The sequence below is a fragment of the Megalops cyprinoides genome, chromosome 19 (assembly GCF_013368585.1).
Source record: "Megalops cyprinoides isolate fMegCyp1 chromosome 19, fMegCyp1.pri, whole genome shotgun sequence".
Lineage (NCBI taxonomy): Eukaryota > Metazoa > Chordata > Actinopteri > Elopiformes > Megalopidae > Megalops > Megalops cyprinoides.
In genome coordinates, this window is record NC_050601.1 from 23,196,472 (window position 1) to 23,210,729 (window position 14,258).

Here is a 14,258-nt window from a genome sequence, read left to right on the forward strand (position 1 = left end):
AGCCCTCCTTTTCAGGAAAGAGGCCAGCTTCCAGCTGATGCTTCTAAGTCAGTTCTGTGCTCTCAAGCAAATTTGCGGCACTGAGTGAGACTGAACGTTTCTCGCCCGGCTATCAAGCAGCCCACCGGAGACAAACTAAGGTGCATCTACGAAGCGGTGAGTCTTATATTTGTGCACAGTTCCCGTTTGCAGTCGGCAGAACAACCCGCAAGCGTGCAAATGCGTCCTCGCTGAGGACTGAAATCGGCACGGTATCAAAGGTAAAGGGTGTTTTGCAACGAGCGCTGACAGTTAACCGCTTTCGTCAGGTTTGTGCATTCTCCAGCTAATACTGCTGTGATGGGTAAGAGTGTTGCTGTTTTTGCATTGCAGAAAACTAGGTAGCTACATTTTATGCAGTCTGGGTAGCTCGCTAAGCTGCGCAAAGAATACTATGAAATGTCATCGCTAGCTGTGCGTCCTGTGCATTGTAACATGTAAGGCATCTGACCGATACGCAACTTCCTAACGCAAGGCAGCTGCCTGTAAGCGTCTAGACGGTCCGCTGCCTCAGAGTCCTGTCGTACATATCATCCAGCTAGCCAGATCCAGTCGGAACCGGTTCCTTCTTGCTGGTGTGTGTCGCAACAGTACAGTGCAACGCAATTAGCTCAGCTAGCTTGTATGTGGTAGCCAAGGCATTTGGTGAGGTTAGAAGTAGCCAACGTTAGCTAGCAAATATGCTGAGTTAAGGTAGGTGGCCAGCTTACAAGATAAATTTATTTTTGTTTTCGAGGTTGGTGATGCGAACTGCGCGCGCAGTTTTCCACGTTACACCAGATTTCTAATTTCGGCTCTATCCACCAGAATCGTAGTGATGTGATGTTACACGGCTTATTAACGTTAGCCATCTATTTACCGTTAGACGGTGGAGGTACAGTACCCTTCCCAAACCGAATAAACCTACACATGTGACATGCAGTACCCAGGTCATTTATTTGGCTAGAATACGTTTGTTTTACAAGCTAGCTAGTGCGTTCGAAGAAACCTGAAGGAAAACGCGAAGCTGATTTTTTTTTCACTTTGAGCAAACGGTAGCAGCTACATATATAAGTGTCCTGCAGCACCCGTGCAGAGTCTTGACAAACTTTTTCTCACGGTCATGTTAAGAGCACAGCATAACTGGCTAGCGATAAGGAACGCAATTAATGAAATGGAAGCTGAAAGCGGCATCGACCGGATCGTAGATTTAAATGTGGGAATGCAACATCGACTCGCAGGGCAAGTGTTTAGGGGGCTACTAGATAAGTTACGAAACGCTGCGGTGCGAGCCAATTGTGAGACGCATGCGACATTACCCGGCGTATTATGCGGAGCCAAAACAGCAACACATCGCCTTGTGCTTCTGTCTGATTGCCTTTGTACTTTTGAGTGAAATTAATTTTATTGTGTGTGTAATTAACGTACAAGCGATGACTGTTGTGTGGCTTGGGGTAGACAAGGAGAGGAGACCAATGCAACGGAAACCGAATCGAATTTGAGACATTTTGTTAATAACGGCGACGCAACACAGCTAGGTCTAGGAAGGAATAAAGTGTGTATTGGTTTTGGTTTTGGTTTTGCAGGGTCGCTACCAACCAAGGATTTTGTCTCTATAATGTTGTGGTTGTTAGCTGCAAACAGCCCACGTTAAATTAGTTGGATGCGAGTGGTGCAAGAAGTGAGTTCAGTGGGCAGAAGTTGCACAACTTTGTCAATGGAAGGTGAAGTCCACAGTTTGTCCAGTACTCCCAGGAATTGCTCTTGAACTTCACTTTGCATCAGCACTTCTGTCACAAGTTGTGTAAAACTTGATCTATAGAAGTCAAGTCAGGATGTGATGCCATTACGTCTATAGGGTGGCCCACACACTTTGCACTCTGACCAAACATTTACACTGTAGGACCATAGTCCTTTCAGCCAACCAGAGTAGAGACATACTATCCTACCTAAAGTCTTAGGACTCCCCAACATAAAATAGGTGTGAATGTCGGTGTGACCACATGTGCAGGGTTCGAATTACGGGGGGGTGGAGGATCTGACCCCCCAAATTAAGACTTGGATCCCCCCAAAAGAGGTAAAAACAACAGTTTGGGGGGTTGAAACATTTATATATCCTTCTTACTTGTAATTGTAAATGTTACAATATATTTATTTTCCCATATTCATGCCTGGAAGAATCTTGTAATATGATTTCAAACACCCCTAAAGTGCACCATACTTTGTAATAGTTTGATATAAGGGATCAAAGATCTAAGATCCACTGCAAGGAAAGCATTTGTTATGATTTTGTTCTTAACGAACATCACTATTTATATGTTATTGTTATGTGTATTTATACACATTATCTGTACTAGCAGCTGGATTTGGAGTTTGCAGTCATAGTGTTGGTGCCTGTCAAGACGTCTGCTTTTGTTCACAAGACAACAACAAGTTTGAGTCTGGGTTGTGTCGTCAGCCAGCAGCCTGCAGCCTGCAGCAGCGGAACACAGTTAGCTTCCTTCCATTTGGGGAAGGGGGGGGCGGGGGTTACCTCAGCCAGGGTCTCCTCATCACTCCACTCATTAGCACCCTCTAGCATCTCATAAGGCAGACACAAGTTACTTGGTTGATGTAAAGGCATTGTGTCTGATGCAGTGCAATGAATTATCTTGGGATAGGCGTTAGTTGTATTTGAAAACACGAAAAGCTGTGCTTGTGTTGGAATGCACCCTTCAGGGTGAATGGCAGACCCACACCCTTAACAAAATGACAGCACCTGTCAGTCAAACGAGTCACCACAGGCTCGCAGTAGCTCCAGTCAGGTGCTGTTAACCATACCCAGTGCATAGGCCCTTTGCTATTCCAGCGAATTTCCAGGTAGAAAACAAAGCAGCTGAACGCTAGTATATAAATGCAAATGTCTTATAAGAACTGACACTAATAAATGGCTCCTTTGTGAGCAATTAATTGAGACTTAAGATCTCTCTTACAATGGAAACCTGGCCAAAACGGTAGCCCGTAAATTGTACAAATTTCAGATGGTACAGTACCAGGAAAAAGGAATACTGAGAGTAACATTTGGCCATATTTGCTTGAAGGATATAAAAATGTTACTCCTCTATAAGGCGTTGCCTCCTGCATCTAAAATGAAGGGGTGATTTCACATAATTGCAAGTTAGTTTGGAGGTAGCTGAGCTCAGAGGCCCAAATTCAGTTCTAACACCACACTGCAACCTGAACTAAAGCAAAGTATTTTTTGGGTGAAGGGAGGAAAAATATAGTGGCCTGTAGTTAAGATAGCTGAAAATACAGGACATGAGTGATGCAGAGTATCTATATGGCAACTTCAGAGGTGTCCAGAGGTGCATAACAGCCGTAGCAGGCTGTTGATGAAGTCCCACAGAACAGGGACATGTGTGTTGGTATGAAACGTCTTTCCTTTGTGAGTACATTTGCACTGATCTTAGTCATTTTTTTTTAGTTTTACATTTTTTGTTCACTCACTAAATACTCTTTTACATTTTAATTGCTGGAAAACGATCAAAAGACATTTAGGCTGAAAAGGTTTTTTTCCCCTGTGATACATTTCATCCATAGATTTGCCATTGTGGATTAAAACGTATTGAAACATTAAAGATTCTAAGTAGTTCTAGTTGGACCGCCACTTTAATCACCAGTTTAAACTCACTCCTGTTATTCCAGATGAAAGACTTTTACTGTATTTCTAATGTTTCAAATATGACATGTAGGCTTAATTTTATTCTGCTTTGCGTTGACTGCAGAGGCAAAAAGGGGATTTTCATCAATATGTGGGCTGGTCATTGGCAGTATGTGTCATTGGATGCATCTTCTCGATACAGAAAGATTAATAGTTCATCTTGAATCAAATTCCATTTCAGTTGCAAATCGGTTTTATAAACAGTATGTGAACTTAAAATGGTTTTCATTTCCAGTCTGAGTTCTCAGTTTGCTTGTGTTAAAGAGAATGGACAGTTGGGTTGCTAGAGTTGCCTTGTCTTACTTCTTACCTGGCACATTGATCACTGTGTTTATTGTAATGCAGGAGATATTTCCACAGGTGCTCTGCTCTCTATGATGTACATGGAAAAGTGTGAATTATTCATGACCCGCATGTCTGTGACATTGTCCTGTCTAGCCTCACAAACACAATAACATGTAAACATGAACAAGATACATTGGTGAACTTCTGTTGTCTATCTTTGTTTTATTCCTCATTTCTCCTTGACCCTACTTTGCAGGAAAACCACTATCATGCACAGAGTGGTACTCCCATGCGAAAGGATGGAGGTCTCTGTAATCACAGTGAATCACTTTCATGGCCCAGCGTTGTCACACCAATTATCACCATAGTGACTGCAGTGACTCAGTCTGTTGTTGTCACAAAAGATGCAAAGGCTGGAGAAGATGGACACCCAAAGATAATGTCTGAGCACATGTTTTGCAAGGCAAACCTCCCCAGAAAGCGTGTTTGCCTAATTCAGATTTGCATCAAGGGCACACATGTGCCTACATATCTGCTGGAATGGTATCTGCAGTCTGGCTGTGGCGCAGCCCACAGTGGTCTGTGTCGGCTGATGCATATATTTTGAGGGTGGTATTGGTAGGGAAAAAAAATTTGCCCCAGCTTTAGTGAATGGGGAGAGTCAGGAACTTGGGCAACGATACTTTTTCAGATTCAGGGCGGCAGTGTAGCATAGTGGTTAAGGAACAGGACTCGTAACCGAAAGGTTGCCAGTTCGATCCCCACTGAGCCACTGCTGTAAGGTAAGGTACTTAACCGACAATTGCCTCAGTAAATATCCAGCTGTATAAATGGATAACATTGTAAAGAACTGTAACCTATGTAAGTAAAAGCGTCTGCCAAATGAATAAATGTAAATGTAGATTCAAGCTGCTCAATTGATGCAGTTTATTGTAAAACATGTACTTGGAGACAACATGAACACGCTCAAGCAGGTGTCATTTTTTGTCTAATCTACACCATTCTTGAAGCACACTTATAGCCCAGTGCCCGCCCCCCCCCCCCTCCTTTTTTCCACTCTTTCTGTGCATGGGAAAGAAGTGGCTGTGACCTAGTTACTGCAACCAAAAGACACATTCATTGCTTTGTAGCAAAAAAATTACCATCTTTGTCATCATATACCCCCAGTAGCTGCCATAATTGGACACATGCTAGTGTATGTGTCTTCCCCAGCCAGCCACACCAACAGCACAACCCCTTTTGACCATGCAGGCCAACTGCACCTGCAGAGAGATGCAGAGGTAGGTCACATACTTGATAAATGTGCAGGTTAGTTAGGAATGTTCAGTGGAATGTTCCCTCAGGCCTCTGAAACCCTTTCTAAGGGCGAAACGGGAAGGAAGAAGGGGGCGAAGCTATGTTTTATGTAGCACTTACAGGACCCTTCACTGGGAGTTTTTTCTGCTGGTAAATCATAGCATTGTAAGAACCATTTTTATTGCAGTATTATCTGTAGAAAAACTGCTGTGAATGTTCTTGATACTGTTATCAACTAGAACAAATATTTTAAGAAACATAATTGGTTTTCATTTACGGTTTCTTGTTATTAACAAACAACTGGGACAGGGAAATAAGCAAAAAAAAAAAACATCTTCTCTGATTGAATTAGGCCTGCTAATTCGGTGTTCTTCTGTTCTATTGCTCAAGTAATAACAAGCTTGGTTGACTCCAGTCACGGCTGACTGCCGTCTTCTGCCTTTTACAATAATGTCCTGATATGCACTGACCTTTTGCTGGTCTTAGGGGAGGTTCACTTTGATTTTATGATGATTTTTCATGTTCATTTACTTTTCCCTTAAATCTTTTGCACTAAATGTTTAGGGTTAAGGAACAAATTTCAGCAATGTTTGAGCTGTCAGAAGCTGTTGTTTGGCTCTCGGATCTGTGGCCTGTGTTCTAGCCTGTCTGCCAATTAGACTCTGTGGACGGTTCTCCAAACTCATTATGTCATCTCCACCCACACAGAAAGTGCAAATTCCAGTTCTTCTGTGAAATTACCCTTTTAGAACATTTGACCAAAAAAAAAAAGTCCAGCCCTCTGGAATAACATTTGAAATTCATTTCCAAATGCATTTTATTTTCAAACAGCTACACTAAGATGATTAATACAGATTTACCTATGTAGATTTTACGCTGAGTCTATTTGTTTAACCCTGTTTACATAGTTCAAGTAAGATAAACTGTGGCGTGGGTAAAGGAATTAAGATTTTTGTGGTGAGACAGCCCACTTTTTTAGCTCCATTAGTTTGTCTACTCAAGAAAAAATTGTTCACAAATATGTAAAGAGCAGTTTCTGAAATAAAAAAGTAAGAAAATCTAATTTGCATAAGGAAGGGGTCAGGCCTAATCAGGACTGCTAAATATTTGACTGTGATAGAGAAATGAATGGATCCCAAACTAATACCGTTACAGCACTGACTCTGCTCTCTATTCCAAATAATCAGTGGGTTCTGTCTGTGTGGTAACATTTATTATGTTGGAATGAATCATCTTCTCCTACACTCTCCTGAATCAGGTCCCTGTCAAGTCCAGTTTCCAGTTTGAGGCACCTTGCCTTTAAATTACGTTCATTTTAACCGCATGACCGATATACTTCTGATGATGCTGCATGCACCATGAGTAGATTCGTGTGAATAGAGAGCGTGTTGTAGATCTGCGTGATTTTTTGATTCCTTATGTACTTGCCTGTTGGTGGAAAATTAGACAGTTGAAATTATAGGTCATAGCTGCTAACTTATACCTGTGCCACAGCGTAAACAGTTAGGCGCAATTAGGCATGCCATTAAATCATGCTCGGAGCACAATCAGAAATCAAAAAGCGAAGTTTTAACACAAAATTCTGGGGGGGGGGTGCCGGCTGGTGATTATAATCAGGCTTTTGTACTGTTTGTGTTGCTCCAGTGGTTACCTTGGTGACGGAAGGCCGGTATTTGCCCATCAGTACTTGGAAAAGCCTAACCTCCCCTTTTATCCCCCCGAACGAGACTCTGTTCTCTGTAGGATACATTCAGTGGCACTCTGCTGTTGCTAGGACAACAGATAAAAAGCTGTTTTTTTAATCAGGGTGACATAACCCTCTGTATCTGAACCTCACTGTAAGAACATGGACAGACAGGAAGGAGCACTGTGTTCACATAAACGGCCTGTCATAAACGGGCACTGTGGATGTTTATTTTTTTATTATTTTTTAATTTGGGAGGGCAGCTGGTTCAATTCCGTTGTTTACTATCCTGCATTCAGCCATTTGCTCTAAGTGAAGGATAACATGACTGCCTTGGCTTTAGACTGCTAATATATACTAATGTGAGCCTGTGTTTGTATGGTTTTTCTTAAGGGGATTTTGTTCCAGAATATGGCCAGTTCGCTTGCGGTGAACACATCAATACAGAGCTGCAGTAACAATGTTGACAAGCCTTCAAGAAAATCGTATTCAGTGCTGTGTGGAGAGTTATTTTGAATGGCAACGGCTCTCCCTGAGTACACTTGACTCCTGATAATTGTATGTACTCTGGATTTTTGTGTTGTTGTGCACTTAACCAGAGTATGCTTGTAAGAGAAACAAGTAAATCAGGTGGAATGAAAGCTCGATCAACTGCCCCAAGTGAAGTAAAAGAAAACATTTGAGTATCAGGAGTCTATGGTATTAAAGGGAACATAGAAATAAAATTAGATCAAAGTACTAATATAAATTCTCAGTTTGCCCACTGTAATTAAAAGGACAAAGATTTTCATAACAACACCTTGAAATGGTCCCTGTAAGTAAAGCTATTTATTCCTTAAACCCAAAGGACCCGGCTGCCATTTACATTTACGAATTTAATATCTGGTGAGGCTTTAACCTGTTAGTGTTCTGACTGGCATTGTTCAAGTCTTGTCCTCATTCTGAATTTGATCATATGTGGCTTTTTGAAAATGTAGGTTAGTATATCACGGCGTATGACTTAGTGTGAGTAAAAATTGTCGAATGCTGAAAGAAATGTGCAACTGTGATTAATGAGGTTTTATTATTGCAGGTCAGGCGAGTCATTTGTCGTCGAGCAATCGGTGCACAATTGTTGATATGCGGTCACTGAGCATGTGTTAGGGAGCTGTGCGTACATTTTTCCCACCAGTTCCTGGAAAATGAAATCTCTCAGATGTGGATGTACACGTCACCGACAATAACGGTGCAGCTTCGATTGTGTTAATCCGTTACGACCATGTCCATATGCGCAACGTTCTGAAACAATTCCCTAAAATGGACCCCTGGAGATTCGAGCCTTGGCTGGATCGGGTTGCATAACGCCAAAGTGATTAGCATTTTAATAGCCTTAAAAAGAGCTATTCCCGTGGGGAGGAGGCTGCGTTTTGTCCCTGGTTTTCCTGTAGGGTGAAAAAAGAGACAGTCGACAGCCCCTCAATAGAATGATTCCATAGGAATTTGAAATTTTGCTCCCTGCATGATTTTTATGTCTCCCTTAGGCTGCAGATAAAGATAACGAAGAGATTTACGAGGTGATGATGAAGCTATGCGCTATATGTTTAATCTTCCATATCTGGGCTGCTCACAGTTAAACGTTTCCCAGCGCTGTCCTGGATACTTTCGACTGATACTCCCGATGAATAATGAGTAGCTGGGTTTTGTAACAGTTGGAGTGTTTTGTAACAACAGAGAGACGCAGCTGCGGACGGGAATGCGGCAGATACATCACAGATTGTGATATATGTCATATGCTCGTTTATGAAACAGTAAAACTACAAAAAACATGTTCTGTTCAGTAGTCGTCACTTACACTATCAATTTTGCTGACATTTAGCTGGTAGTATTTGATGGGAACATAAAATGTGCAAATGCAATTATCAAGAAAAGATTATGAACATAAGAATGTAGCTTGGCAGTTTTTTTTTTTGGCAGCAAGTGTTAAACTCATCTCCAGCCAATAACTTCATTTGTAGGCTTGCACAGTTAGAATGCAGAGGCACAGACATGAGCTGAAAAATCCCTACAGTTAAATGATAGCATTTAACTGTGAAAGTTTATTAAAAACTGATTTTGCTGAATAGCCCCTTGCTGATTATTTGTCTGTTAATGTCTTGATAACTGTGGAGCTTTCTACTCCTAATTGAAAATAGACCCATCAATCAATCGGGTGCTTATCTTGTTTTCAGGGGCCCCTTCCAATTTAACCTATTTTGTTGGTGTATTCCCGGAGGCATATGAGAATCAGGCTTGCGTAACGCTTCTTTCGAGAACCAGTTCTATCCGGTCGGGCTGATGTCCGGATGGGGGCTCCGCGTTTCCAAAGACGACGTCTGGAATATTCCTGCTCCCGCCGCCCAGATTATGTAAGCGCTCCCCAGAAGCGGAGCAGAAGGGAAGTGGCGGTGACATTTCTGCTTCCTGCACTCGAAAAGAGATGCCGCGCCGCCTGCCAGCGCAGACCGTGCGAGAGGCTCGGGGGCTTACGTGATGTCTTCAGACAACCAGATCTAACGAATTCAAATGAAGCCCCGCGGCGGCTGAGAAACGACCCCCCCCCCCCCCCCCCCCCAATCATGTTACTGCCGGTTTTCGGTTCATTTGAGTGTGGTGTTAGTCCCTCGTATAGCATTGTCCTGCTATGGCCTAGAACGTATAGTCCCTATGACCTGTCATGCAAACAGAAGCTGTTTTGAGCTTTCATAACGTGGACTGTATGGATTTTGTTGCCATGGCATCTTGCAGTGGCAGTTGGTTGTGTAATCAGATAGAGATTTTTATTGTTTAGATTTTGAATTCAGTTTGTGATGTACTGTAAACAGTGTTCGTTAGCAGAACCATGGTAGTAGCAGCCACACACATGTACATACACGCTAGGGATATAATCCTCAGACATGCAGTGCTTAATCCGGGTGAGCTGCCTATAGCCTCTGCATTCATGGAATGTTGACAACATGATCGGATTTTGAGTTATGATTCCTGCTCGATTCCTGGTAGGCTGCTCGCACACTCACTCGCGCGCACACACACACACACACACACACACACACACACACACACACACACACACACACACACACACACACACACACACACACACAGGTGTTCACTCTACTGCCATGTTTACAAACAGTGTTCACATATGCATAATGACGTGAATCCACTGTCTGCTAAGAGAAACTACAGAACTCAGACCGCTGCACAGCAGCCGAGACAGAAATTTCACAATATAGTCAGTGTAATTGTGCATTCTTCCTATGAGCATCTGGTGTGGTTGTATTAGTACAGTCGAAGTACATGTGCACACATTTACTGTGCATTCAGAAATAAACTGAATCAATAATGGCACTCATGATACCATGAGTGGCTCTCACCAGATGATTTTGTGCTCCTGTTGTTGTCCTTTGAAATGTGAGTGTGTAGAGTAAACTCATGTAGATTGCGTGTGTACAACACCTTACAATGCCTCTACCATTTCCCCTACATGGCATTCACAATTTCACACTTAAAAGGGCTTTTATTATTATTATTATTAATAATAATAATAATAATAATAATATTCAGGGATTCACCTGAATAAATAAAGGTTAATAAAAGGGCTTTTAGAAGGACTTCAAGGCCTTTAAGACCTGAGGGATTTCAGAAGGCACTGATTCATGGTTCTATAACATCTCCGAGAAGCTTAGAAAAATAGTTGCTCTGTGGATAGCGAGCCGCTAAACTGCCCTGTAAGCCACTTTAGTAAGCACCCGCGAGGCCCCTCCTGCTGAGGCTGTCACGACGGCGCAGCAGCTGCAGGTGTTCCATGACGGCTGACCGTGCCGCCAGAGCGCTCAGGAGCTGTCCGCGGTGCTCGTGCAGGTTTGGACCCGTGGCGGAACACGACGGCGTCGGCCCACGGGACACGTGCCTGTGCGGCGGAACGCCCCACACGTGCCCCGGGTTAATCTCACGGTTCAGAGGTGCTGCCCCGCACGCACCTGTCTCCCACCACCTCCCGCCCCTGTGAGGCAGATGGGACCTGTTTTTTTAACCTTCTGGTTGGCACAGGTGGTACACTGCACTTCTAATGGAGAGTATTGGACTTGATAAAACACATGAAATGCTGAAGAACTTTAGCCCTCACTTATAAGTAACTTTCTCCTGCTCTTGCATGATACATTAGACTAATCTAAAAAAATGGTATCTTCTAGGAAGCACTCTTGTTTTGTATTCAGGCGGACCACTGTTATTTAACAGATTTTTAGAAATCATTTTGAATATAAAAATATTGCAGTCATATAAGGCCACAGCATTATGATTCAAAGCAGGGATGGAACCCGTTTCATAGATTTGGTTGTTAATGCATTTCTTTCAGTTGATTTGCACCGAATATAAATCATGAATGGCAGTTCCCATCCTGCATGCTTTTTATCACTATTTCCTTTGATGCAAGATGGCCTCCGTGTGAAACCTGATGCTGCTCTCTGTGCTGTAGTGTTTTTCCCCACTGAGGGTGCAGTGTTAGCAGCACTGGCTATGGGCAAACGTGCTTGCCTTGAACATAAGGTCCCCTGATTACTATGGTTATCTTTAAAGACCCGGAGCGAGGAGCCGAGGCCGTTTTCCTCATCTGCAGCGGATAGCTCTTCAGTGCAAATCGCAACGGCAGCCTGCTATTGATAAAGACAAATCGTAAACGTTACAAACATTACACACTTCCAGTGTGATTATAGCAGCAGGGCACATTTAAGTCCAGCCCACAATCACTTTTTTTGAATAACGTTTGGTTAATGTTTCTACAGCTTTTTGAACCTGCTCCAAATGGGAAGAGTCATTAACGTCGTCCTTCTCCTTTTCGTCCCCAGACAGGTGCCGAGGACTGAGCCTGTCTCTCTCTCCCTCTCACTCTGACACGCAGACATGGCCTCTTCCCTGCTCAGCCGACAGATAGCTCTGTCACTGCCGCAAAACCTGCGTCTGTGCGCCCCAGGTGAGTGAAGGCCAGTGCTCTGAAAAGCCACGGCCATATTAATTTGCTGAACTGGTTACTGAAGCTTATAGTGGTTATCAGACTCTGTCTGATTAATCATTTGCCTGACTGACTGAATATATGCTAGGATATAAAAACTCAAAACTATAATGCTCTGTGGTAGTCAAAATATATTATTACCAATCTCATTTGGAATCTTTGATATATTATAGTGGTCTTTTACTGTATATTCTGCAGTACAGCAAATACAAATATGACCCATGGGACATGTGATTTTAGGGGAGGATTCATTGATGTTTAAAAATGTGCGCAATATATTCTGACAGGGAGAGCATTCTCGGTTCATTATTATCTCAGAGACAGCAGAGCAAATACATTTTGATTTCATTCTTCAGGTACCAAAAGATCTGTTTTTTCCCCATGATACAGTGACAGTGAAGTCTGAAATGAACTGGAATGCTGTGAAATAAGAGTCCTCATTATGATATGAAACTCTTTAAGAGGTCTCCTCTCAGCAGTTTTTCCTACCCCCCCAAGGGTGCATGCAAAGAGACTGAAATAGGGGACGTGTCTTTCCAAACGTTGCTGAGAGGAGGAAAGTGCAAAGGTTTACAGATGCGTAATTCTCTAGCCGTGGCTATTCCGGTTCCATCCGGCTCTGTGCATGACAGGCGCAAAGCAAGTATGTGCCCTGGAGAGAAAGCCATGAGGGGGAACCTGAGAGGGGCTCTGGCTCTGTTCGATAATTAACCCTTCGACCTTGCTGTTACACCACTCGTCATACCTGTTTAGAGGTAGTTGAGGAATTTCAACAAGAGCGGAGTCCGATGAGCTCGCAGCGATCCACAAGAAGCCCCTATAAATATGCCATTTATGTTAGGTGGTAAAATCCAAGCCCTAAGGAATAGGGTTTTTTTAATCAAATGCAGTATGTGACAGTATATGCTAAACATATTAGCAAATGTAATTCCTGTCACTTATCTTTGTATTGTATGTACAGTGCCAGTCAAAGGTTTGTAGACACATGATTAAGATAATGGGAAACATGCATTCAAAGACATTTTGATCGGAAGACTTGTGCTTAAATGCTTGAAATTTGTTTCTTAGACATCAGCTTCACTATTTATATTTGTCTTACCGAGTTGTTTTTGTGAGCAATTGATGTGCAGTGCACTGCTGTCCTTAATGTTCACTGCAGCAGACCAGCTCCAGTATAAATCTTTTTAGACAATCAGAATCCTTGAAACATCTCTAGGTTACCTTATTATCCACTTGCTTTGTAAACTTCCTTATGATGGAGAGAGAGCTCTGTTACACACTGCCCCCATCTGCATGCGTCCTGAAGAGGCTCAGGCTGCAATGCTTCACCAACAGAAGCAACAGCAGTGGTCCAACTGGGCCCCAAACCCAAAAGTCCCAGTTTCTTACCCTCCCTAGTCACGCAGCCGTGGGCACGGTGCCAGCGTTCTACTGAGCGGATGTTTATGTCCTCCTGTTTCACCCGGAATGACCCCGGCACGATACACAGGGCAGTCCGGATTCTTGGGCCTCTGACAGACAGGGCTGGTTTCGACACGGTCGGTCAGCTGCCAGCTCATGGTAATCGGGTGCGAAAGCGTCTCGAATCGAGATTAATAGCATTACGCATCTCTGAAGAATGGTCTGTGCATAAATAAGTCAGACTGTGCACACAGCTCACTAACTGTCTGCCACAGCCTGGAAGAGTAATAAATGTTAAAATATTCAAATGTTAGGGAGATCTGAATATCTGACAGTTTTACTGTGCTTAATAGAAAATCAAATCCATTATTGCTTCTTCCTTGTATTGTAGTATATAGTATATCATATGCATTGCATTACGCCATTATGATGGCAGTAATTGATTTTAGGTATGTTTATTAAGATGGTAGGTATGTTTTGACACACTAAATTATGTATTCTTTTTCCATTTAAAATTTGATCACCTGTTTACATATATTACTTTTTCATTTATATTAACATTTATGTTCTTTCTTCACATACATCATCAGTATTCATCCTGGGCTACTGTCTAATAAAGACATGCTCAGCCATTTTTATATTCCATCCAGAAAATCATCTCCTGCCTCAGTTTTGTACAATGTTGACTTTTATATTTCTACATGTCCTGAATTCAAAATTAAAATGGAGGAAAATTAAAGTGTTCCACCATCCTCAACTGAGGTTGCTACACATGTAGCTGCTATTTATGAGCCCTATCACATATACTTTTGATACTGTTGACACTGATACAGATACTGTTGATC

General features: G+C 42.6%; 1 protein-coding gene across 4 annotated transcripts in view; it reads left to right on the plus strand.

Annotated features, from left to right (window-relative positions):
* Nucleotides 1–14,258, plus strand: part of LOC118795152 (4-aminobutyrate aminotransferase, mitochondrial-like) — a 33,685-nt gene continuing 19,427 nt past the window's right edge. The window contains exons 1-2 of one of the 4 annotated variants that reach the window (XM_036553529.1): nucleotides 1–156; nucleotides 11,849–11,973. In XM_036553529.1, coding sequence (XP_036409422.1) covers nucleotides 11,904–11,973 — 70 coding nt within the window. In that variant the 5' untranslated portion in view covers nucleotides 1–156; nucleotides 11,849–11,903. The other 3 variants (XM_036553531.1, XM_036553530.1, XM_036553532.1) reach the window with 3 other exon arrangements.